Source organism: Aspergillus pseudotamarii (genome assembly GCF_009193445.1).
Source record: "Aspergillus pseudotamarii strain CBS 117625 unplaced genomic scaffold BDV38scaffold_1, whole genome shotgun sequence".
Lineage (NCBI taxonomy): Eukaryota > Fungi > Ascomycota > Eurotiomycetes > Eurotiales > Aspergillaceae > Aspergillus > Aspergillus pseudotamarii.
The window spans coordinates 596,616-621,665 of record NW_022475015.1 but is presented as its reverse complement, the minus strand read 5'-3'; the positions used below and the strand labels follow the sequence as shown (position 1 = coordinate 621,665).

At 47.5% G+C, this 25,050-nt stretch overlaps 9 protein-coding genes across 9 annotated transcripts; 8 read left to right on the top strand and 1 right to left on the bottom strand.

Moving 5' to 3' along the window:
• Positions 1-1,707: 1,707 nt before the first annotated feature.
• BDV38DRAFT_289605 (uncharacterized protein) lies at positions 1,708-6,867 on the top strand (the record flags this gene model as incomplete). The annotated part of the gene is made up of 10 exons (XM_032061285.1): positions 1,708-2,110; positions 2,166-2,203; positions 2,254-2,467; positions 2,518-2,634; positions 2,685-2,768; positions 2,828-2,998; positions 3,051-3,075; positions 3,126-3,698; positions 3,766-4,459; positions 4,490-6,867. The coding sequence occupies 10 exons, from the start codon at positions 1,708-1,710 to the stop codon at positions 6,563-6,565; spliced, it is 4,395 nt and encodes a 1,464-aa protein (XP_031919784.1). The 3' UTR covers positions 6,566-6,867.
• A 2,736-nt stretch (positions 6,868-9,603) lies between these two features.
• On the top strand, positions 9,604-10,845 carry BDV38DRAFT_276801 (M6 family metalloprotease domain-containing protein; the record flags this gene model as incomplete). The annotated part of the gene is made up of 1 exon (XM_032058328.1): positions 9,604-10,845. One exon carries the CDS (start codon positions 9,604-9,606, stop codon positions 10,843-10,845), a length of 1,242 nt encoding a protein of 413 aa, XP_031919783.1.
• A 1,512-nt stretch (positions 10,846-12,357) lies between these two features.
• On the top strand, positions 12,358-12,714 carry BDV38DRAFT_276800 (uncharacterized protein; the record flags this gene model as incomplete). The annotated part of the gene is made up of 1 exon (XM_032058327.1): positions 12,358-12,714. One exon carries the CDS (start codon positions 12,358-12,360, stop codon positions 12,712-12,714), a length of 357 nt encoding a protein of 118 aa, XP_031919782.1.
• A 685-nt stretch (positions 12,715-13,399) lies between these two features.
• On the top strand, positions 13,400-14,719 carry BDV38DRAFT_289603 (HNH endonuclease signature motif containing protein). Its single transcript, XM_032061284.1, has one exon. The coding sequence runs from the start codon at positions 13,410-13,412 to the stop codon at positions 14,706-14,708; it is 1,299 nt and encodes a 432-aa protein (XP_031919781.1). The 5' UTR covers positions 13,400-13,409; the 3' UTR covers positions 14,709-14,719.
• A 1,060-nt stretch (positions 14,720-15,779) lies between these two features.
• On the top strand, positions 15,780-17,156 carry BDV38DRAFT_289600 (RraA family protein; the record flags this gene model as incomplete). The annotated part of the gene is made up of 1 exon (XM_032061283.1): positions 15,780-17,156. One exon carries the CDS (start codon positions 15,780-15,782, stop codon positions 17,154-17,156), a length of 1,377 nt encoding a protein of 458 aa, XP_031919780.1.
• A 731-nt stretch (positions 17,157-17,887) lies between these two features.
• On the top strand, positions 17,888-18,970 carry BDV38DRAFT_231971 (zinc-binding alcohol dehydrogenase family protein). Its single transcript, XM_032052987.1, has 2 exons — positions 17,888-18,203; positions 18,255-18,970. The coding sequence occupies exons 1-2, from the start codon at positions 18,116-18,118 to the stop codon at positions 18,950-18,952; spliced, it is 786 nt and encodes a 261-aa protein (XP_031919779.1). The 5' UTR covers positions 17,888-18,115; the 3' UTR covers positions 18,953-18,970.
• An 866-nt stretch (positions 18,971-19,836) lies between these two features.
• On the top strand, positions 19,837-20,902 carry BDV38DRAFT_289596 (HpcH/HpaI aldolase family protein; the record flags this gene model as incomplete). The annotated part of the gene is made up of 4 exons (XM_032061282.1): positions 19,837-19,986; positions 20,039-20,190; positions 20,239-20,474; positions 20,528-20,902. The coding sequence occupies 4 exons, from the start codon at positions 19,837-19,839 to the stop codon at positions 20,788-20,790; spliced, it is 801 nt and encodes a 266-aa protein (XP_031919778.1). The 3' UTR covers positions 20,791-20,902.
• A 762-nt stretch (positions 20,903-21,664) lies between these two features.
• Positions 21,665-22,565, top strand: BDV38DRAFT_276795 (histidine phosphatase family protein; the record flags this gene model as incomplete). The annotated part of the gene is made up of 4 exons (XM_032058326.1): positions 21,665-21,713; positions 21,773-22,151; positions 22,226-22,435; positions 22,499-22,565. 4 exons carry the CDS (start codon positions 21,665-21,667, stop codon positions 22,563-22,565), a joined length of 705 nt encoding a protein of 234 aa, XP_031919777.1.
• Positions 22,566-22,940: 375 nt separating this feature from the next.
• On the bottom strand, positions 22,941-24,480 carry BDV38DRAFT_276794 (NAD(P)/FAD-dependent oxidoreductase; the record flags this gene model as incomplete). The annotated part of the gene is made up of 3 exons (XM_032058325.1): positions 22,941-23,089; positions 23,144-24,103; positions 24,159-24,480. The coding sequence occupies 3 exons, from the start codon at positions 24,478-24,480 to the stop codon at positions 22,941-22,943; spliced, it is 1,431 nt and encodes a 476-aa protein (XP_031919776.1).
• Positions 24,481-25,050: the final 570 nt, after the last annotated feature.

The window sequence follows — 25,050 nt, the reverse complement described above, 5'->3', positions numbered from 1 at the left end:
GCAGCCAGATACTTATATTTTCATTGTTGCGTGCGCAGCATAGCACAGATAAGTTAAAACCATAATCGCTTGTACGAACAACCTAGCCGGGACAGGCCTACTGGGGAGAAATCTCATTCGAAAGAACGGAAGCCATATCTGGAACTGTCACAATACATTATTTTGTCTCCACCTAGGTCTTGGGCCAAGCAGCTATTTGAAGAAATTCACTCGCGATCATCCCAGTATTTTCTCCGAACAATGCCCAGAATGCTATGGCTACCATGCTAAAGACTGATGGAGTCTCCGCTACCAAGAGTTGCCTACTCTGACAAGTACCATACCTCCGATTATATTTATCCACTTCACTCTAGGAATGAGGGATAAATTCGCGAGCGAAACCAAAGTGTGGACTGATCACGGGTCAGCCCTTATACCCGGACGTATGAAGTGGTGGCGTATCCACGATCCAGAGAAGCTGTTTCTTCATCCAAGGATCAAGGATGGATTCGACCTGTATGATCACTACTGGCGAGTTCCTGTGGGAGACGCCAACTTTGGGTCATTTCGTAATATGTATCACAATGTTGGCCATTAGTTTAGACAAATGAACCTGAGATAGTATATGTCGTATGTGGCTATGGGTAGACCATTGCTTGAAAGCTCATATCATTCCATATTATCCGAGGTATGTCATGACACATCGATATGAGCCCATAACAGACGTGACCCACCGAGGTCAAGAACTATTCTATGTTGCTTTTGTAAGATTCATACTAGACAATAAGTTCCTTTCGCCTAGCGATAAATGGACCATTACATGCGAGCATAGGGTGGATTATAATGAGTATGTACTGATGGTATTGTCGCCGCATCACGTATGTATGAAGAACATGTGGAATATCTCTCTTCAGGAATTTCTCCACCAGAACCTGAATGTGAAGTTGAACTGATAAACATATTGAATAGCTTTCTATTTGGCTTACATTTCAACTTACATGGTATATATTCGACTAAGTTAGAGTAGTTAGATATTGAGCCCGAACGCGACCCGTCAACTGGCACAATAACTTCACCATTCTTTACTTTCCTCCGACCAGCCTGCCAGTGCAAGCAAGGGGCTGTATCAAATGAATCAAACTCTTCGACAATTCTCGAACAAACCGGGCTGTGTTTGAGGGAGAGGCTACGAAAGGAGTCTTATATGAAAGATGGGGTAATGGTAATGAGGGGAATCCAAAGCTTACGCTATGTGCAGATCCTTCCCCGGTGCACCTGCCTCTGGCAATTGGAACGATGAACTGCTCAACAGTTCGCGAGTTGCCCTTGGCGGTTACTGCTGATCACCACTGGAAAGAGCGAGCGGGGCAGCAGGGAGAGTTGAAGCATTGAGCAATTGGCCAGGAAAGTGAACCTTCAGAAAACAGCTCCCGGCGATCGGACCACTCGGCAAAGCGCCATTAACATGTCTCCGCCATGGATCCATCCAGTGACGGGCGAGACGTGGAGCTTCGCCAGATGAATGATCAACATCGAATAATTTCCCAGCCGCTTCAGCTGAACAGTTCATCACCAAGGGTGGAGAAACCCACCCACTCGGGCCCTCCGCTCGGCACCGACTATACATGCTGTCGCGAGTCATAGTTAATATTCGGGACACCCCTCACGGATCGATGGGTGGTCGACGTATCTCCAAATTGATCCGTTCAGGGCATTATCCTACCAAGAATGAGATTTTGTTGTAGCAAAGGCGACCGGCTCGACGGCGACGAGCAGCCGTCGCGTCCGGTGAGTGTCAGAAAGAGCCACGCAGAGACGAGCATCCCTCCAGCTAAGCCGAACACACCCCCGGCCAAACCAGACCTGTGGAAAGAGGCCTATGACGGTCTGAGTAAGGAACGCAAGGAGTACGTCTCAGTGGCTGGAACAAAGTCAACTACAGACGTCATCGACAATGTCATCAACCAGACCAAGGATAAATACAGCGAGTGGAAAAATGGTGGTCTTAAGATCCGACGAAAGGATGGTAACGACATCAATGTTCGTGATACTGCGGAAAGGATTCTAAACGCTGCCTTGCAGGCCAAGGACCTGATCGCCAATGTGGCCGCATTTGACCCGACTGGCAAGGGTAAGTCTTCCCCGTATCCGCGAAGAGATGAGACCGACACTCACCGTCCTCGTAGCATCGGCCGCATGGACTGTCGTGTCTTTTGGCCTGACAGTAAGTATCAGATAGACGTGCCTTCGGCTCTCCGATGCTAACGGCTGTAGATGGTCCAGAGCGACATCAAACGTCGGGACGCCGTCTTCGAGGCGTCAGAGTTTCTCGCCGAGACTCTCGCCTACTACACGCTGGTTGATGCCCACTATCGAGACCAAAAGGTTGCAGGGGGCCAGAACTTTGACCGTGCACTCGTTCGAGTCTATACGGCGATCTTGAACTATACTGCCGAAGTGAATAAAGTCCAAAACGAGAACGTCGGTAGTATGTTGTCCTACAGAGTCCACCCAAATCCATCGCTGACCACCTCTCAGCTCGTATTTACCATAGTATCCTTGCTATTTCCAGCGAGAACCTTGAGCAATTGAAAGGAACGGTTGAGGAGGAGCGTCTAGGCGCAGAGAAGTGGGCAAACTTCACTAACACCCTTCGTGAGTTGATCGTTTAGCATGGAGCGAAAAAGGCTGCTAATCGAAAGTAGGGAGCCGCGAGGCGGCTCAAGACACCCTCAATCTATTAGATGAGTCTATTGGCATATTGAAGAATGTCAACTCCAAAGTGTTGAGTAATTAGTGCCAGATCGAACGGAGCATAAACCATGCAGCGACTAACTGGCTACTCTAGGCGATGAAGAATACAAGGTCTTAGACTGGGTGTCAACTGCACCGTTCTCTGACGCGCAAACGAGAGCCCAAGGGAACCGGGCTCCCGACACGGGAAACTGGCTTCTTGAGATGAAAGAGTATAAAGATTGGAAAACATCGCCTGGCAGTATTCTCTGGCTCCCCGGAATTGGTATGTCCTCGTAGCCTTGGTGGGGACGCCGTCGCTAACATCCCTTGCGTAGTGGGCTGCGGGAAATCCGTCCTCTGGTGAGTCGATAACGGCAATTTGGACAGGAATCCGTTCTGACTATCAGCAGCTCTACGGTCGTGCAGGACATCGAAAGTCTCTGCAAGGAAGATGCGTCAAAATCCCTGGCATATTGGTACTTTCAGTTCAGTTCTGATAAATCGCAAAGCGTGGACCGTATGATGAGGTCTTTCGTTCGACAACTTAGTCGGACGCCACTTTCACCATCCGTCAGCGCAACCTGGGAGGAGCATAGCAGGAAAGGAAGCCAACCGGACCGCAAAACGACAATGAGCATGCTCGACGGCGTACTATCAAGCCTACCCGGAGACGTTTACATTGTTCTTGACGCCCTGGATGAATGTCCACAAGAGCCGAGCCGCCGGGAACGAGAAGGGCTTCTGTCTTTGTTGGTCAGTATTGCCGAACGGTACAAGGAAAACATTCATATATTGGCCACAAGTCGGCCAGAGCAGGATATAAGCCAGACAATGAAGAGATTTCCGTCGCTCAACCTGGAGCAGCGACTGGCCAAGGATGTGGAAACTTTTGTCCGCGCCCAGCTCGACGGTGGAAGTCTGCATGATCTGGATGCGAACACGAAGCTGTTGGTAATTGACACTCTATTGCTCTCTCGAGAACGGTATGGCACGCGCATTAGGCCTTTGATCCCTCTTTCGCGGTTCCAGTTACTGATCTTCGTTGTCCAGGCGCTTCCGTTGGGCCGATCTGCAGGTTAAGAGGCTGGAGGATTGTCGAACAGACGACGATATCAAGGACGCATTGCGCACAATCCCAGACTCACTCGAAGCCACCTATCAAACCATTATTGACAATATGGCAAAACGAGATCGGTCCATCGCACGTGAGATTCTGATTCTCATGTGCTTTTCTGCCGCGCCACTGGATTTGCAAACTGTGGCTGATTCGGTGTCACTCCGGTCTTCAAGTCATGTCATGAAAATCTGTACTACATCATTGCTCAGCACATCAGGTGAAGAGGTTCGATTGGCCCACTTTTCAGTGAAGGAATTCCTGGTCTCGCCAGATGCGGATGAGTGTGATTGCCGTTTCACAGAGGGTGCTGCGAAGGATCACCTGGCGCAGAAGACGGTCAACTGCATTTCCCGCCAGACCGAGGAATTGAAACAAGAAATGGCAATGAAAAAGCCTTTCCTGGCTTATGCTTCCTGTCACTGGCAAGCGCACGTCGCAGCTCTTGGAGATTTCAATCCTCAAAACACGGATCTGTTACGCAAGGTAAATGCCCTGTTCACCGAGCCAACGGTGTACTTCAATTGGTCGCGCATAGCAGACAGTTATGCGATTACCGATGACAACCAATGGAACAAGCTCCGCAGCGAATGCAAGCCAGCTATCTATAGGGCTACTGAAATGGGGTTAGTAGGGCCCGTGAATGCTCTAGTCGACCAGGGAGCAGACCCTTTGGAATCCTGGAAGAGCTCATGGTGTCCATTAGAACGTGCTGCCCTTGACGGCCGCTTGAAGATAGTGGAGTTGCTTTTGAGGAAGGATCTTACAATCTCCACCGAACTTGGTAAGGATTTGATCGCCCTCGTCAGGCACGATGTGGAAGGAGAACACAGACTGGAAGCCGTTCTGAAGGCCTTGTTGGACCTGGGGTTTCTACAAGATACAACACAAGGCTCCAGCGAGTCTATATCAGAGGACATCGTTCGTCGCGCGATGTTAAATCAAGATTCAGGATTGTTAATCCTAAATATCTTGCTCGATTGGCGAGATAAGGGTCTGGTATCCGTACCCATCACTGGCAACATTATACGGTGCGCCGTCGTTTTTTCAAGACCCGCAGAGGAAATTCTTGATTTGCTCTTTGAAAGATCTCAGGAGGAGCCCTATATTTCCCCTACCATGTTTATCGACACGGGAGGGCTGCCGTTAGTCTTTGACGGCATCGCTGCTCTTGCACGGCGGCGACCGACTAAGCTTCCTCTCTCGGGCGCCCTTCTGGAAGGAATGGCCATGAAGTGTGACTCTGCCACCATGGATACCCTGCTTCGGGCTCGTCCCGAAATCAAAGTGACAGAGAGGATGTTGCTGGCTGCTGCACAAAATTACCTGGGTGTAGATATGCTTAAGTTGCTATGGCCTCTTCGGGAACCCGGTGCATCGATTACCGAGGATGTCCTGGCTAGCGCCGCAAGGAGCAGATCATCCATTATCTTAGGATTCCTAATCCATGAACTTGGACCGCCTATTCGGTTGACCGAAAAAGTTATGGAATGTATCATAGGGAACTGGGAGTGTGGGTTGTCCATGATGGAGATGATCCTGGGAGACCCGCGCGTCACATTCGAGGTGTCCGAGCTGTTAATTTCAATTGCTGCTTCGACAACCCAAGCTCCGCTAGAAATGCTAGACATGCTAGTCAAGAATAGCGAGGTCGAAGTGAGGATTACCGAGGACATAGTATGCGCAGCTGCAGGAAATATCAACCACGCATCATCTGTCCTTGAATATCTCTCCCACCTAGAGGCCCATCCCCTCCCTGTTACCGAGAATGTAGTCATAGCTGCGATTCGGAGCGAGAAGACTCTAGAAATACTGATCGAAAAATTTCCTGATGCTCCCATCACTGATCGTGTTTTTCTCGAGGCTTGTTTATATGCCGACCGGATGCGCCTGCTTCTAGACCAACCTCATGCTGATCTCCCAATTGAGAAAATGCTGAAGAAGCTTTCCACCGGCGATCGAGCTTCTTCCGAGGTGCTTGACCTGCTGTTTGAACGAAACTTTCTGACTGTCAATGAACAGCTGGTGGAAACCTTGGCCGGAAGCTATCGGTCGTTGAATACACTGTTTAATCAAAGACCAGATGCTCCAATCACGGAAAGAGCGGTATCTCAAGCGGCCCAAGATCCCCGATCGATACGTCTATTGTTGGACAAGCGGCCCAGCGACGTCAAAATCACGGAGCAGGTTATGATTTCTACGACCAGGTCAGAATACTGCATGGAGATTATCCAAGCCATCTCATATCGCACGGGATCAGTTCCTATCACCGAGAGACTCTTCCGAGAGGCCATGAGCTTTGGCCAGACCGACGTGTTGAAATGGATGCTTGCCCAGCGGCCGGATATGAACATGACCGTTGAAAGCCTCTTTCAGGAAGTTTGGCAGGATAGCAGTCTACATTGCGAAAACAGGCTTGCTATGTTGATGGTACTGTACAGCCATTCGGGAGTGCCAGAAATTTCGGTATCTTTGCTCGAGAATTACCCATATAGTGCAGAGAATAAGGAAAACTATGACTTCGATAAGTTTGTCGAAGCGTTTTGGGACCTAGAGGTGCCCGGAAGCGAACGAGTGGCTGAGATTATCTTTGAACGATGCAATGTTCCAACGGTGCAGGAGTTCTTGGAAGACAGGCCTAAACTAACGATCACAGACTCCCTGGTTCAGGCTGCTGAGAAAAATGTCATAGCAGATAGAGAGGCTCTGATGTCGCTCCTGGAGAAAAGAAAGTAAAGCTAGAAACGTCACAGGTTGGCAAGACCAGCTCACAGATATCAGAACGCTTGGCACGATCCGTATGTAGATAGCCACAAATGTACATATTCCCATCGGAACCGCACTGGTTTGTTTCGGTAGAAGGTTCATGCTATTGTCTAAGCTTTTGACTAGCCGCCTGATCCTATTTGATATTGTTCCTTGCCTACTGACAATACCATGTGGTGCCTGTCTCGCCAGCCAACCGGCTCATAGTACCCTTCTGTTGAACATAAGGATCTTGCAGGTTAGAAGGTGACATTTGATTTGGTCCGAATGCCGAGGTAGGACCCAGTTGGCGGTACACCGAGGAATGATTTGTGATAATCGCGGGCAACAACCTGAAACAACGGTTGTAAGAGGCCAGATTCATTGGAGAAGTGACCACCCCCTGTCAAGATTCACCTGGTGTAGCCACTTTATTGATGTAATTCCAAGACCACTTGCATTGGCTAAAATATATCGGTCGTCCTTTCTGACTGTTATCGGAGTAACGCATGGTTGCATTCTTATTCTCAATGGGTAGTTGTTCCCGTCATTTCCACCCAGTGTATAGAAAGAGTGAAATCTCGAAATTTAATTGTATCATACTCTTCTCCAATTTCCGTTTCCCTTGATTATTTCACCTGTTCTTTGGAACTTTTTACTCTGTATAAAACAGTTATAGATAAATCTTCAGCCTGTCTAGACAAGGTGAAGCTCCTCTCATAGCTTCTGCAACAAGTACAGTAAAGGCACTGACTCTCACTTTCTGTCCTCTCCTCTTCGAACAAGTACAATATAATACACGTATTAATGATAGCCGTTCAATTTAAAGCTTTAGGTTTGCGACAATTAGCATCGGGTACTACTTTCCGAGTGAACATATCCTTCCTGCTCGAAACTCTGGTCAGATAGGACAAGTTGTATTCACGCCGGAAATCTATACCGTTATTAATGATAACTTGTATGTCCCTATATTAAGTAAAGTCCAGTACCAGATTGTTGTCTTGGGAAATGCGCCAACGTCTACTTGACTATGTTCTGTTGATGAATTAAAGCTAGCTCTGCCGGGTCAATAAAACCACTCTTACTAGACTGTGACACCTCAGGTAGAGTATTAGAAACTTGGATAGGATTTCAAGAGAAAGGTGTTATAAGATACCCGTTGCGACTGGGTCAGCATGGGGCAAATACAACAACATCGACAGCCTCTCTCAGCAACAGAAACTCAACTATCGCAATAATTTCTGACTTATCGCCACATGTTACCACTCTACTCAGCATGAGTAAAGCTTAATAATTGCCAAATTCTAATTATAAATGATGTAGATAATGAATCGCAAATAGTAGAAGCTCTAGTGTATCGGAGCCTCGCCTTCTCATCTGACTGTACTTGTACATTTATATTCCACTTCATCATCTTTCGTCCTAGCTGTTGGTTAATTCTGACTTTCCTTTCTTCTCTCAAACTCTCCAAAGTTATCTCGAATCGCGCAATGCCCCCCCCCAAACTAATCTTCGGTGCCGCCTCGTTTGGTATGAATTTTCGCAACCCCAGAACGAGTACAGGATATTCTCAACTTCCTCAAAGGAAACCATATCACCCATCTTGACACCGCCGGTATATGTCCTCCAAACTACCCCGGATGCTAAGAAGAGCTTCTAGGTGAAGTCTACGCTGCATCTCAGGGATTCACTATCGACACCAAGGTTCTAGCACAGTCTGAGGGAAATCGCGGTGGGATGAGGAGAGATGTTGTCGAACCGTCCCTTAGGACAAGTCCCAGACGGATGGGGGTTGAGCGGGTATGTCATGTGTGAATGGGACACAGATCACTGATTGACGTGGTTTAGATCAATACACTCAATATACATATGCCAGACCTAGAGATCCCGTTAAAGGAGCAGGCGGAGATGCTGAACTACTTGCACCAACAGGGCAAATTCAAGAAGGTAGCATTTCTTCTGCAGAGTTAATATCTTCGCTTTAGACTGGTGAAGGCTGATCCTTCGCACCTTGGTATCTCCAACTTCCAACTAGAACTACTACAGGAATTTCTCGATATCTGTGAAGCTAATGGCTATTCCAAGCTCACTGTCTACCAAGGCGATTATAGTGTTGTTACCCGAGGCATGGAGAAGAAGCTTCTCCCAATTCTAAGACAGCACGGAATTGCTTACAATGCATTTAGGTACGGACCAACCTAAGTCCTATGTGAATCACCGCTAATAATCGGAACCCTGGTATCGGGCTTTCTGCCCGGGAAACTCATGTATGGCCCGGCTGAAGGCACCCGCTTCGATGCCAGTAGTCCAATAGGCAAGCTTATGCAGAGTATATACAACCAAGAACCTTTGTATAATACCCTCAGGAGGAATGTGTCAAGGTGGTTGAAGATATTTGGAGAGAGCTAGAGCTGATTCGGGGAGATTCCCTAAGCGACTTAGAATCCCATCTGCGAGAGCTTATTGGCGTTGAATGGATTGTATATGTATTTTATTACTGTTTGACACTATATCCTATATAAACTAGATAGCTATATTCTATAGATATGGCAGGGAAGAATCGTCTTGTTGCCCGTTTTATTGAAACAAACTTACTTTATAAATTTGGACTTCAGGGCTTGATTATAGCAATCATGAACGGGTCGATAGGAGGCGTGGTTTCCATCCATTTGGACGATTCAGAATGTTGAGGAACTTACCCCTGTTGGGAAATTGTGCCGCTCTTATGTTTCATCATTCTCGCAGATCACCGAGACTGGCAGTTTCCCTTCAATACAATCTAATTGTCTCACAATGATACTCTGCCAAGTAAGGTCCCACTTGAACAGGATGCCAATCCCTTCGTATCATACCACACCAAGATCACGGCTTGCCGTTTGACTTGCTCTAATTGTTCCATCATGACTGAATGCCGACTCGAGCATTGCTTGGGAAAAATTCCCTTCACATTACTATAAATGCCTAGATTGCCAGTTAATCATACCCTTTTACATGCACATGTCACTCGAGGCAAGAAAATAATTTGTGAGATGAAAGTCCAAACTGATCAGCGAGTAGGGCTCCTCTTCTGGGCCTTACTCTGTGCCCTGACGCAGGCATGCCCACTTTCTTCCTCTTCAGATTCCATGCTCACGCTTGAGACTCGGTCACCATTCCAGAGTTATTCTCCTCGTGCTATTAACTCACGTGCTGGAACTGACTCCTGTAAACTCAAACCGACATCAGCCGATCTCAGCGAGGGCCTCGGTGCGACAGGTCAATCTTTTGCCCCAAGCACAGGCACCCTCAACGCCTATATGATTTTCGTTGACTTCCCTGATGCACCAGCCCCAGATGCTACTGACGAGTTACATCAGCTCTTCGTTCCTGGTGCACCAGACTGGTACAGGAACTCCTCCTTTGGTCAACTCAGTCTCAATATCACTGCCGACACTTCCCGCTTCTACCGCATGCCCAACCCGTCCACCTCCTATCCATATGACCGGGGCATCACCGCAGAGCTCCAAGAACAGTACATCCAAGACGCACTCGACTCAGTCGGCCAAGCCATTGACTTCAGCGGCACTCATGTTCTCTATATCGTCCCGACAAAGGCAGCCAAGCATATCTCGTTCTCGCCTACCTACATGGGTGATCTCACTGCGGGTGATGGAACTGTGATCAGTAAAACTGTCACCTTCGGCCAGGACGCTCCCGACTCATGGGGATTTCTAGTCATGAATCACGAGACCGGACACACTATGGGACTGCCGGATTTGTACCCCTCGGACGACTCCAGTACCACTCTGTATGTTGGCGGTCATGATATTATGGGCTTAATCAGTGGTGGGCTTCCGGATTACTTTGCATGGCATAAGTGGAAACTAGGATGGTTTTCCGACGAGCAATTTGATTGTGTGGATGGTGCTGGATCGACAACTCACACCATTACTCCTGTCGGAACCAAGGATGGCGTTAAGGCAGTCGTCGTGAAACGGGATGAAACTACTGCTATTATCGCTGAGGTGAGGGCTAAGGAGGGCGCGGATATCAAGGCTTGCAGTACAGGAGTCCTTGTCTACACGGTGTCAACGTCCACTGCGTCCGGTCAAGGCCCAATTCGCGTTCACGATGCGACCCCGAATTCTGGCGGATGTGATGGGGAGGAATTGAATGATGCCCATTTCACAACTGAGGCAGGCCGGGAAGTCTTCGTTTCAGATGATGGAGTCAAAATCACTGTGGTTTCTCAGAATGGGAGTGATTATACCGTCCAAGTTGAGGTCATTTGATTACCGTTTACGGTGGCTATGGATTCTATGTGAGTCCATGAGACTCTTCTCTTGTCAGATTCATTTCGTATTTCTTATTCGGATAGTACTATTTAGAACAGTAGATCTTTCTTTGTATGGTCCAGGCTGTGGGCTACCTACGTTTGTTCCCATTCCTACCAGACTACAGTCTTGAATATTGTTTTATTTCATAAGAACAGAGTCTATAGCTCCATTTGCCTTGATATTTGAAAATCCACAAGAAACTCTGGAAATGGATATATACTAAGAATACTTGAGCTAAGTCCTGCGTCTACTTGAGATAAATCAGTTCAAACAGGATATCTCCTGCAAAGAATACTGTGAACTTTATCGATTCTCACTACAGTGCTTTCAGGGAGAAGGGTTAAACAGGAGACATCTCATCCAGTAACTTCATCTATCAAACACCAGGGTCCCTTACCTATGGGTGACGTACTAGGTTCAACCTGTAAATTACAGACACTAATCTAGAATCCACCTAATAAACTGACCGCGGCTGTGATCATAAGTCTGGAGAGCGAGAGAATTCCCCAGCTCGAGAACATTCGAAGTCTCCTTAAGACACCTACCTTCCTTCACTTGGCCAGAAGAGGCAACTCCCCAGGACATAGATATCCCTTTGTCATGAGTAAGTACCATCGGTGTTCAAAAAGGCAATTACACTACAGAAAAAGGCCTGGATCTAATGTCAATCCGCCCTGGCGACCCACAGCAAATCCCGAGCAGGTGTAATCAGAATCCTGCTTTCGGCCCATGATTCAGAGCGCGTTCCTGAGTCCTATAAGCGAGTTTAATAAGCTTAATAGTGGCGGGATAAATAACTCACCGATTGTATGATTTTCCAATTGTAGAGAATTTAAGGATAGAGCAAAACCTGTTCGAATTCTCGCACTTCAGTACATAAATCTATTCCAGAAAATCTGCACTCCAATTCACACAGTGAAATCCATTTACCTCGTTATCGGTGCATCTCGTGGCATCGAGCTCGTCAATTAAATCAAGATTCCTCCAAGCGTGTCGTCGCTACAGTACGAAACGAAGTTCCATCCTCTGCTCCAACGATGGCCCTGAAACCCTGATTCTCGACCAAAATTACACCAACTCTGTCTGTCGATCCAAAGTGGGCATCCTCGGCTTGGGATAACCCGAAAGAATAATCGAAGATTATCCTGAAACACATCTCCACTAGGTCAGTGCAGTGGGAACTAAGACATTCCTTCCCCACTGATCATAATAGTATACTAGAGCCTTAACTGTGTTCGATACAGTAATACATCACGCCCTACACGCTACGCCCGACATGTGACCATGCTCAGATGGCATCTATAGATCTTCTGGTAAAGACCAAGCGTTCCCTTCACCTTACCCATAAAGATCGAGTAGCTTGGAACCCTTTTATAGCCTACGTAGCTTAATAGCTTGATTGAGTAACGAGGTATATCCAACCCAATAAAGTACCATCATGCCTCGGATTTTCATGTAAGAAAAGACATGTCTGTTCTGGCCTCGACAGTGCTTCAACGTGGGAAAGGCATTCAAGTGGGCGAGAGGAAGAATATCTGGCACTCGGTTCACGTCCACGATCTCAGTGAGGTTTATCTGGCGCAAGTGGAAGCGGCGGTGGCTAGTGCTGAAGCCGCGACTTGGGGTAAAGAACGGTATTATCTAGTTGAGAACGGCCACTTTGTCTGGGGAGAGGCGCAATTAGCTATTGCGAGGGTTGAATATGAGAAGGGCATGATCGAGACATGCAAGCTCGATGTGCTAGACTTTGAACAAACAGCCTGGGAGCATATGAAGGGGCCATATCGATGGGATCGAACTCAAGGGGTGATGCAATTCACGTGAGACAACTTCTCAGCTGGAAGCCGGCGCAGTGTGACCTCTTTGCGCTCATTCCGAGTATTGTTGATATCGAAGCAGAGCTGTTGCGGGTAACTGGCCCGTAACCATGTTTATCTCCCTGATACTTTGTCCGATAAGACGTCCATCATTCACTTTTGGCAGTCACGTATGGAAGGTCTGCCCGGCCCTTTCCCTACGGGATGGCTCTAAACACTCGCTTGTTTCTGTAGCTCTCTGCACCCTCATCAGACCATCATATAAGATTTACTTGCATTTAGCTTAGTTGGCTCGAGGCCGAATCTTACAATCCTATAAATCTACTGACGAATACCGAATAGTGAAGTGCGTTCTTGATTAAATAATAGTTCTCACAGTTCCCAGCCTTTGAATAGTCCATGGTGGGCCGGTCACCTTTATCGTTTAGCAAATAAAAGTGGATTTCCAAATTTTCATTGATATATTGAAGATGGAGATAAAGTATAGAGTAGACGACATTTTGTATTACCTAGCAGGACCGTCATTGCGACGTCTTAGAGCTGCCTGAACACTAAGCGACATCCCATATTTGAGAATAACCCGAGACCACTAACCTTCTACAACCTACTACTTTCATCCACAACTTACTCAGTTTTATTTTGAGCGACCAATAAATGCTTTACTGCCATACTATAACTATTGCCATAGCCAATACCATCAAGATGGATGGAGATCGCTCACCAAAGCCCATTATTCCAGAGAAGCGTTGGGGTGATGACGTCGAACAACTTCGGGCACAAGAGAGGGCCCTGAATTCTGATCTCCGAGTTGCAAAAAAGCGAGTAAAAGCCGGCGGGTCATTCAACGCAGCTTTCTGGGCGCAATCGGTGGCAGCCGAGGAAGTGACTCTGAAAAGGGCTCAGGTAGAGCGCAAAATTTCCTTGGGAATGTTCAAAGGAACGGAGGCGGAGTGGGAGAAGACCGAAGAGGCTAAGCGGCTATTTGAAGAAATCCGTTCGCGAGAAGTGACAAGGAAGTTGGCAAGGAAGCGACAAGAAGATCTAGAAGAAATTTCAAAGGGAAGGACGTTACGAGCCAGCTTTATGAAGCTGTTTACAACTAGTAAAATGGGCCTGGGGATTGCAGATACCGGAGCCGGGAAACGAGATCGTTCAGCCCAGACCAAATTTCGAGCAGATATGGTCGAGAGATATGGGGCGCAACACCCCGAGGAGAGTTTCATCTGGTGTCCTATTTTCGGACAATGGCTCAGTGCTGAGGGAGTCACTGCCGCTCATTTATTTGCGTGGATGCATGGACAAGACACAATGGATGGAGTTTTCGGCAAAACCAGCGAACCAGAACTTTTCTCCCCCCGGAATGGGCTTCTTATCGCATCTGTCATAGAAAAATATTTCGATGACGGAAAGCTAGTTATTGTGCCAGATTTACCAGAACGACCACAGGTGGCCGAGCTTCTCGGGTGGTTAACGGGCGAAGTACGAGAGTACAAGATCAGGATAATCGACATGACGTGGGATAAGCTGGACAGGCAGCCTCTGCCAGAATCGCCGCTCAGGTATAGAGATCTAGATGGGAGGAAACTGCAATTTCGAACATCATTCCGACCAGCAGCCAGGTACCTATACTTTCACTATTGCCTGCAAGTTCTGCGGCGGGCATGGCGGTTGAACCAAGACAAGACTGCGGACGTATATCTTCGCGATGACATGGGCAAACCCTTCTGGGGAACCCCTGGGCGCTATCTGCCAAAGAACATGTTGTTAACCTTGGTGGAGGAGCTGGGCCATGACTACAAACACTTGTTAAAGGGGGCATCTTGCAGGAACGGCGAGGAGGATCTTTTACTGGGAGTTGCGACTGCCCAAATCAAATCTAAAGCCACCAGGAGAAGGACGCTCCGGGATTTAGGTTTTGGAGACGAGATATATCTTGATGATAGTGAGTCCGACTCCGACTCCGAGGATGACGATGGGGATGACGATGAGGTTGGTTGTTAGGTTGCGGTTCGTTGGCACTTTCCTTGTTAAGTTTATCTGCGATTGTCACTTGTGGAAAGAGTGTATGTATGTATATGCTAGGTTATTGGTTACGAATGCCATGAACTCCTTTTGCCACATTGAGAATTGTAACTTAAGTCTTACTTTGGCGGTTCTCTCTTCTTTACACAAGATACCGTTTATTATGGTAGGCACCTTGAGCAATAGTAGTTGACCTGGGTTCGTCTTTCGCTTTCTTGCTCTATGATTACCTCGTTCCCAAAAGTTCCACAGTAAGACCTGGATTTACGGCTCCCCAGATAACAGTGGATGTCGGCAAGTTATTATGAGACCGATCTGGTATTCCGTAAGGTCTTTAGGGATGATTAGTGGATATCCAACACGCTTAGGTCAACGTTAGAATGACATGGCTCCATTTCTCTGAGTATTCCTGGTAGGCCTAGAGCTATGCTAAATTTCATTTGATTGATGGCATATATACCTGTGCATAAAACAATTTAGTACATACGACCACAGGGTGTGGAGAACAGGGCTTCCCGTCCGCTCAGCCGTACTTAAGCCACACGCCGGGAGGTTAGTAGTTGGGTGGGTGACCACCAGCGAATCCCTCCTGTTGTATGTTTTTTTCTGTCTTTTTTGTTGAAAGACAGTAAGTACGTAGTAGTAGTACACTTAATGGCAGCAGCATATAACCTCTGAGTCGGTACAATGGCAACTTGCCGACGATTGGCACCCCATACCACAGCACAATATTTACCTGGGTGGAGGGGGTGCAACTGGCGCTCAACTTTCCCCAGGTTTACCCCACGCCGATACAATCTGATTTCGGACGGATTGAACTCTTTGCTGAATTCTGAGGGAGAAAATCCCGTGGGATACAGATGTCGTCAGCTATCCAAAAGTCGCTGCTAGTTTGAAGGATCGCTCGCTCAGTCCGGCTTCGGCAACATAGCCAAGTTGCCGATGATGGGAGACTATATCAATAGCTCCTACCAGTACTCACTCGAGCCATCCTGCCTTCAAACACTTTAATTTATTTATATTACAATACCGATCATTATACTCGACACGATGAGTCAAACCAGCACCTTGGACCGACTTTCAGCGCTCGACACCAACACCGTGTCTGATGCCTTAGATTTCCTCGGCCTCAAAGGAGCCACATACGGCCTGCGACCACTCTGGGACTGTCCCAAGATTGTAGGACGTGCCAGCACAGTGAAAGTAGGCCCCAAAATTGATGCTGCACCCACGACCCATCTTCTCACTCCCGTCATCGATGCGGTAACGACGGATGATCGCATTCTTGTCATCTCTGGCGGCATAGATGGCGTCTCATGCTGGGGAGATATTATTGCCAATGCATCGAAACAGAAGCGTATCCGTGGCACCGTTATCGATGGCATGAGTCGTGACATTGACGGCAGCCGTGAGGTCAGCTATCCTGTTTACGGCCGTGGAGTTACCATGATCAGCGCGCGCAATCGCTTAGTACAGGTCGACTCAGGCACACCACTGCAGGTGCGAGGCGTTACGGTCCAGCAAGATGACTATGTGATCGCCGATCGATGCGGGACAGTGTTTGTCCCGGCTCAGCGCATTGAGGAAGTCTTAGAACTTGGCGAGCGGATCGACCGTCGTCAGGCCCGGATGGTCGAGGCCGTTCGAGCTGGGCACCCCGTGTCTGAGGTTATGCACGACAAGCAATTTGAAGCAATCCGCGAAAATACACCGTCATCAACAGTCGAGCCAGCCGCGCCAGCCTTCAAACGAAACCCCAAGCAACCTAGTGCCGAAGATCAAGAGTTAGTAGCGCTGTTCGCCGATTCAGATACCCCTGGGGTCTCTGACGCGCTTGATAAACTTGGCATTCCTGGACAAGCATTCGGTATTATGCCTTTGACAGATTACAAAAAGGTCACCGTCGGGCCGGCCTTCACTGTTCGTTACATACCCGCCAGCGATCCACCAGGAAGTGTGGGTGATTTCGTCGACGAGGTTGCCGTAGGTGATGTCGTAGTCATCGACAACGGCGGTCGTACAGATTGTACTGTCTGGGGCGATATAATGACTCAGTACGCCGGTTTACGAGATATTGCTGGAACTGTGATCGACGGTGTGTGTCGCGATGTGAACCGTGCTATCGATGACGACTACCCACTCTTCACCGCTGGACGTTGGATGCGGACCGGCAAAGATCGCGTTCAAGTGGGAGGTGTCAATGAGTCGATCGGCATCGGCAAGGTTCGTGTCAGCCCTCGTGACATCGTTGTTGCCGATGCAAACGGTGTCGTTATTGTTCCGCGAGATCGAGCCCGTGAGGTGGCCGAAGTCGCACGAAGTATAGAGAAGAGTGAAGCGGGCATCCGGGCAATGATTGCTGGTGGTGCTACAATCGCCGAGGCGCGAGAGAAGCTTGGTTACCACACTCTGCAGCGGAAGGGGTAATGGTTAGCTAAAGAGAAATCTCCAAGAAGTTGTTGAAGACGAAACGGCATGGTGAGCATAACTGGTCGGGGGACAGAATGTCCTACGAGATCATTACGAAAATCATACTTGTTAATATATAAACTGTGGCGAGACATACAAGCTAAGCGCAGTATTCATTGAGTTCATATAATCCATCAAGGTGTCAAATGTTAAAGAAGATTTTTGAGATCTGAGATTGAGTCTATATACCTTATACACTTTGCGTGACAGAGACGCCTCGTTCCACCTACACAAGACAACCCTATCTCCATAGTACATACACAGCCCGATTGTCATAGAATTCTTCCATTTGATAACTGCGAGAACTGGGAAGAGGACAATTACTATAAGATATTCTTAATTCTCTACCTAAGGTACTCTATTGTCGGGCAAACAGCAATGATTAGTATCGCTGTCTCCAGTTATCTTATACATCTCTGTCTAAAGGATGATTAAAATAAGAGCCAACCATCCAAGTCCCTAGGATGGTTGACTAGGAAGGTCGCGAAATATGGTGTTATGCTTTGCATAAGCTTGTATACTATTATCGACGCTTAGTTATTCAGGATAACTAACTAGTTAGCCAGTTGATTACAAATCAGATTAGGGACCCCCGGAAGCTTCCGGTGATAAAGACGCGGGGTGGATGCTGCCATTCATCTCCAACTGAACAGAAATTCAGAACAATGAAGGAAGTTGTTGTCGACAAAGCAGTCACTGTCACGATCCGTGATGTTGACATTCCCGTCGTGAAGCCTGGCCAAGTGTTGATCAAGGTGGTTGTATCTGGTACTAACCCAAAAGATTGGAAATTGCCAACATGGCTGCCAGATGCACCTGCTGCGAACCAGGGTGATGATATTGCTGGCTACATTGAGGCTGTTGGGGAGGGAGTTCTAAATTTCAGGAAGGGCGATAGGGTGGCCGCTTTCCATGAGATGCTTACATCTGGGGGCAGCTATGCAGAGTATGCGATTGCCTGGGCCCACACGACCTTCCACCTGCCCGAGAAAACCAGCTTTGAAGGTCTGAGGGATCTTATCTACTTGCTTTTGTACTCCAATTAACATCAAACAGAGGCTGCCACGGTTCCTCTCGCTGCCATGACGTCAGCTATTGGACTTTTTCAGGAGCTGAATTTGCCGCTTCCTTGGAATCCTGCAACGGAGTCGCTGCCTCTAGTTGTGTATGGAGGTTCTTCAGCTGTAGGAGCTTTCGCGATCAAATTGGCTCGTCTCTCAAACATCCACCCTATCATCGCAGTGGCCGGCAAAGGTGCCTCGTACGTCGAAACTCTGATTGACCGCTCCAAGGGCGATACGATCATCGACTACCGTGAAGGGGATGAAGCAGTTCGCAAAAACATCAAATCTGCTGCTGATGGCCTGCCAATTCACTATGCATATGACGCGGTCTCCGAGAAGGGGTCCTACCATAACCTAGGCGCAGTGCTTACTGCACCGGCGAAGATCACTGTGGTCCTCCCAGGAATCGATTCCAAGGAAATCCCCGAGGGAGTCCGGTTGTCGACCACAAACGTTGGGTCAGTTCACCAACCTGCAGCCGCAGGAAAGACGGTCGGTAACATCGAGTTTGGTGCTGCATTCTTCGCCCTTTTCGGGAGGGGATTGGGCCAGGGTTGGTTCACGGGCCATCCTTACGAGGTGCGCCCCAATGGACTGGCCGGACTTGAAGGAGCATTGAAAGACTTGCAAGCTGGCAATGCTTCAGCGGTAAAGTATGTTGTGCGTATCGCCGAGACACCAGGACTGTAGGGGGCGCAATGAATTGACCTCGGCGGAGGCCGTCGGCATTCGTACAATTTGTCTTCAAGAACGATTAAATAGTTAATACTAGCCTATACAGACTAGACTGAAAGGGAAAGAAAGAAACAAACATAAGATATTAAAGGATTCAACATGGAAATACCTATAGTAGTCCGCAGGTTGGGCTTGGGTTAATTTTTCTAACAGGTCAATCAACCTAAATCTAATCTTAATCTATAGCAATATTAGTTCTACCTAAGTTATTGATTCTCTACTAATGCTTGTACTAAGTTTCATAGTATAGCTTCCATAGACTAATTTATTTGCAGTTAAACTCAGATATTTCAGATTTAATTCAATCAATTTATTTATATGAATGAGAGAGCGTGTGCCCAGGAAGGGATGCTTTCCGCTAGATCTGACCCTACGTTAAATCTGCCCGGATCGCATGGTTTCGCACCTATATAGCTACGCCGTGACAAAAGATATAAATCCAAGCCTATTTAGAAAGGCAATTTAGTATGACTTGTAAGAATACCGCCGAGTTAGTTAGTTTTAGCATTAGAAGTATCACATTTATGGCCCACAGACCATCTTGGAGGACTTTCGCCGAGACCCGCTAGAAATGTTCGGCGGGATCTTTTCATTTTGCCGTCGGCATAGAACTATTTTCCCGATACTAAAAACTGAATATCTCAATTGCTCTCCCATACTGTGAATGTAAGTACTATAATTGTAGTCTAGAGTTCTTCTCGAGTTCAGTATCGCTGTCTAGTCTATCATCAACTTACTTTGCTTCTTTCTTTGTATTCCAACACTATCCTTTCTAAACGCCTTCGTAACAGCTGTCTTAGGGCTTCGATCGATCCATCACAGAACACGCAAAGCGCAACATGTCATATACATCATCCATAACAACCGCGATTCACAACCCGCGGTTACGCCTTCTCAATGCTCTGCGAGGAAACTCGAAGCCTATTATGACTTTCTTGGGACTTCCGTCCTTTCGCACAGCCCAAATCGTAGCTCAGACCGGTGTTGATGTAAGCATTTCCCTTTTTTCCGTAGTTTAATTCTCAGCTGATAATAGTAAAGGGCATCATCATCGACTGTGAGCATGGCCATATAAGCGACGATTCCATGCACAGCTCGACTGCTGCTATAGCTTCTTTGGGAGTCTCGCCGCTGGTCCGTCTCAGAATGACTCACGCAGATTTGATTAAAAGAGCTTTGGATGCTGGTGCACAGTAAGTGACATACCAACCCTAGCATTCCAGTACTGAAATGGTTACAAGCGGCATCGTGGTGCCCCAGATAAATACAGCGGAAGAAGCCAGGGCCGTTGTCTCACATGCAAAATTCCCTCCCCAGGGGCTTCGAGGGCAAGGCTCTGCATTTCCAACTATTGCTCACGGCGTCGACATGCCGACATATATGAAAACTGCGAACGAGACGCTCATTACCTGTGTTCAGATTGAATCGAAAGCAGGGGTCGAGAATGTTGATGCCATCTGTGCTGTTCCTGGTGTTGGTTAGTGATTGACCCCACAGACTCTAAATATGGTATTGCTAATTTCCGGCAAGATATGATTTTCATCGGTCCGAATGATCTTGCCCTATCACTCCTTGGGTATGTTCCTGCAAAAGGCACTGAGCCGGAGTTTGTCGCTGCTATCGACAAGATCGTGGCAGCGGCCAGAAAGCATGGTAAATGGGTCAGCCGATTATCGAACGATGGAGCTTTGTGCAAGAAACATCTGAAAGTATTTGATACTGTGGCAATGAGTTACGATGTTAGGGCCATTCAAAATTGGTATACCACTGAGTTGCAAGTTGCGCGCTCGTGAGTGATTGCAGGGTAGAGGAGTAACACATACTTTTGCATTCCAGTCACCTTGTGTTCTGTGTCCTTATATATACACTGGCTTGGAGCAAGGACAAGGTATTATTTGATATGTGGAAGGGGATCCAAGTTTAAGTTGTTATTTTGCAGTTGGGATCAGGACATATAAGACTCTTGCGGAGGTCTATTCATACAAACATCCGCCTGTGATGAATCCGCAACGCAAGCCTGCCACGAATTGGAGCTCATATTGATATCTAGGGTACATATAGCTGCTAGAGATGATATAAATAGCGGTTTTAGATAATTCATTTAGATTTGGCAGTGTAGGTCTATCCGTATCTGTAAATCTGTAGATATTAAAACCACCTCAGAGGGTCGCTGGGCAGACACCGCGACAATTCACATTTCGCTAAACCCTTATGTCGTATAAAATTTACTTTCTAATAATTCTAGATCTAAAATATATAAGTTCCACTGCTCAATTTCTAGATGGTCCAATAATTGGTAATAACCCTAATACAATTAGCGGGTGGCCAAAAATGACGTCCTTCATCTAAACGTCCTTTTGAGTACCCCGCGGAGTAAGAATTTAGGAGTAGATCCAACCACATTAATTTAATCACCACAAACCCATACACCTACCAGAGTGCACGAGATTATGATATCCTTTTCAATTGGACGGGTTGTATGGGGCTAGTATACGTAGTGGGCACCGGTGAAGGTCAATAACTGGGGCGGCGGGTTTTTTTTTTTTTTTTTTTTTTTTTTTCCTCCCCGCCGACCCGCACTTTTCCCAGACACTTGACCTCCATAACTGTTCGAGAATTGGTTCGCAATCCAGCAACATATTAACCTACGCGCGATATCATTACACAATGCCTGATAAGGATGCTGGTACACCCCGTGTCTTCCTCTACCGACACGGTATGTTCGAATAGAGTAGAAATAGTCACCTTGGGGTCTTATACTGACCCCGATACCAGGGCAGACGGAGTGGTCCAAGAACGGCCGGTACACCGGTGTTACTGAACTGGAACTCACGGAAGATGGCGAGAAGCAAGTCCTTGCCTCTGGCAAGATGATTGTTGGATCGGGCAAGCTGATTGACCCGGCCCACCTGGCGCATGTCTATATTAGTCCTCGGAAGCGGGCGATGCAGACTTTCGAGATTGCTTTCTCTGATGTTGCTAAGCAGGATCTGAGAGATGCAAACAAAGTCAGTGAGACTGACAGACTGGCTGAGTGGGGTTACGGTCTTTACGAAGGACTGGTGACGAAGGAGATCCGGGCCCTGCGCAAAGAGCACGGTCTCGATACCGAGCAGGAATGGGATATCTGGCGCGACGGCTGTGAGGATGGGGAGTAAGTCTTACCTCCATGTGACTAGAGTAACTGGGTTTCTATTTGCCACAACCATGTTTAACCGGGTTAATTAGGTCTCCTCAAGAGGTCACGGACCGCATTGACGATCTCATTAAAGAGATCCGTGAGCTCCACAAAGACAACATGCACGGCGAGAAGCATTGCGATGTGCTACTCGTTGCTCATGGCCATTTGCTTCGTGCCTTTACCAAGCGCTGGCTTGGATACCCCATGGAGTTTCCTCTTTCCATGATGCTCGAGCCTGGTGCCGTTGGTGTTTTGAGGTACGAAATATTTTCACTCGCCGTTGGCCATCATCTAGTTTACATTATCTGACAATTGCACAGCTACCAACACCATAGCATTGATGAGCCTGCCCTGATGGTTGGATACGGATTCCCATTGGAGGGATAGTTGGACACCTTTAGATTGTATAGACCTTGCGGTATAGAGAAATGAAAGACATGACACAAATTTCGCTCACAGTAGGGGGTCTATATTTCATATTGTTAGATCACAGCTCAAAGTACGTCCTCTGGCATGATCCGAACCTGCCAGTCTCTTTTCCGAGCGACCTGCTGCACATCCGAATGCCCGATGCTTGTAAATAGGACTACGGGTATCATCGCGGCCAAAATATAAGTAGCAGGGATTTAAATAGATATTAGGTTTTTCTCTATCCAAAATCACATTTGGGTCTAGGATGATAGAAATCTTCATAGTCCGTTATTTTCGAAACTCAGACCCACAACCTGCAGGTCACCAATCAATCAAAATCATCTATGAATTTCACCACACAGACTGCACAGTCTTTGTGGACAGTCTGGAGAGTCTCTCCTCACTAAATCTAAAACATTCAGGCAAACCGGTATCATCCCACTCCTTTCCAAGCATGATTTTGGTAACACCCGGTGCACAAGTAAATATACGTGCCATTCCTGTTATATTCAGCGCTGAGCCCATTTTCACAAAAAGGCAGAGTTCAGACTTACCATGCCCATTAAACCCAGCACATATATATTGTCCTGGCAGAGATTCAATTGCCCCAACGAACGGCACGGAGTCGGTCGTCATGGCGATTATTCCAGTCCAAGCATGATCCAGACCCTCCCCATGCACGGCACTCGCGCTATCAAACTCGGGAAATATCTTGTTAAAGCTTTGGAGAGCATCTTGGACTATCTCCTCGTTGTAGCTCGTATCGTCTGTACTATAGACGCTAGCCCGTGTTTCCACGCTGAGGGTAGGGTTCGATCGCGATACACCCAGGACGAGTGTACCATCATTCTGCCTTTGAATTAAAGAGTAGAAATGATGTAGACTATAACGCAGCGAAAAGGTTTTCAGAAGGGCATTCTCTGCTGCAAATGAGGGCGTTGGGATCAAGCTATGCGCCTGAGCGCGGTTCGGCTGGATATAGGGCTCCAGATGTGGCAGCAAAAGTGCTGCATGAGCGTTCGTACAGTGGACCACCCGTTCCGCTGTCACGGCTCCTCGCGGAGTATGCACATCCCAGAGCTCCGACTCCGACTCGTTGCGCTTTAGTTCAGTAGCTGGACAAAACGTGAACAACTTCCCCCCGCGAGATACAACCGCCTGGAGGAGAAACTGTGCGAGCTTCGCTGGATGACTGGATCCAGCTGGCCACTCGTATGCTGCGACGGCGCCTTTGACTTTTGTCCTTGTTTGCGCCTCTTGGCCTTCATAGAACTTGATGTGTGAGACATCGCCTCCTGCGTTCTTGTACGCGTTGAAGCTTTCGGCTTCATACGTTGCAAACTCGGGCGTCATGCATACGTCGAATGTTGTGGTCAGGTTGAAATCGCACTGGACTCCGTATTTCTTGGTAAATTCATCAACCTTCTCGAGGACGAGGCGCTCGTTGGCAATTATCTTTAGAGCTTGTTCCTCGCCATGGACCTTTGCATATGCACTGAATCCTCGGAATGCATCTATCGGTTGATTAGAATGGAGGAGTTAAAATGACATCGCAATATAGATGCGAACCTGGTCGTACGTGTCCTGCATTTCGCGAGCTTGCACCACTGGCTGCTTCCCGCGCCTCGAGTATTATGATATCCTCTCCTTTGACACCAGCCTCGATAAGTTCGAACGCTGTAAGGCCACCGGAGATCCCAGAGCCAATAACTACATACTTGGACCTAGAAGGAACAGGTGCGTCTCGATTCGCATCTAGCAGGGGAAATGCACGGGTCGTTCGCTGCCAGAAACTGAGGCAGGGGGCTCTGTTAGGTAACCTTCTGCTGGACCCATCTCGAGACGAAGATGATCTGGTTAATAGAAATTCGATTGATTGATTGATTGACATGGTTGTGTGAATGTAGACAAATGTCGTAAATATAAATTGTGCTGAGGCTGTGCGAACGTTGAGATACTAATGCTTAGTCAAGAGTAGTTTCTTACGTGGTAGCTTCGCGGATATCCAGTAGAAACTTTGGAGATATTGTATATACTGCGATAACAGCCGCGACTAGATCGATTAGTACAAGAGTTTTGTCATCATCTCAAATACGTGTTAAAGTGGGAACTTAGGATTACACTTGAGAGTTCGATGATCGGGTCGGGGTATCGCTTGGACCTGCACAGGCACAGCGCACCGTGCACGCTAATAACAGTGACTGAGCGGGGTATCCAACTCACGAATGATATGTAACTAAACGTTTCGGTGGATAAGTTTCCCTAAATTGTACATGTTGATATGTATCATCCAGTTTTCCGCGTTCTGACATGGTTGGTTAATAACAATGCCAGCCCTAACCCAGGGTGCCAGACTAGTCACGTGGTTTACCAGTTCATACCGTCGTCATCACTGACATAGTGTACCTACTATTTGCCCACTTTGACGTCCCGATGTCCTGTCACATGATCATAGGCAACA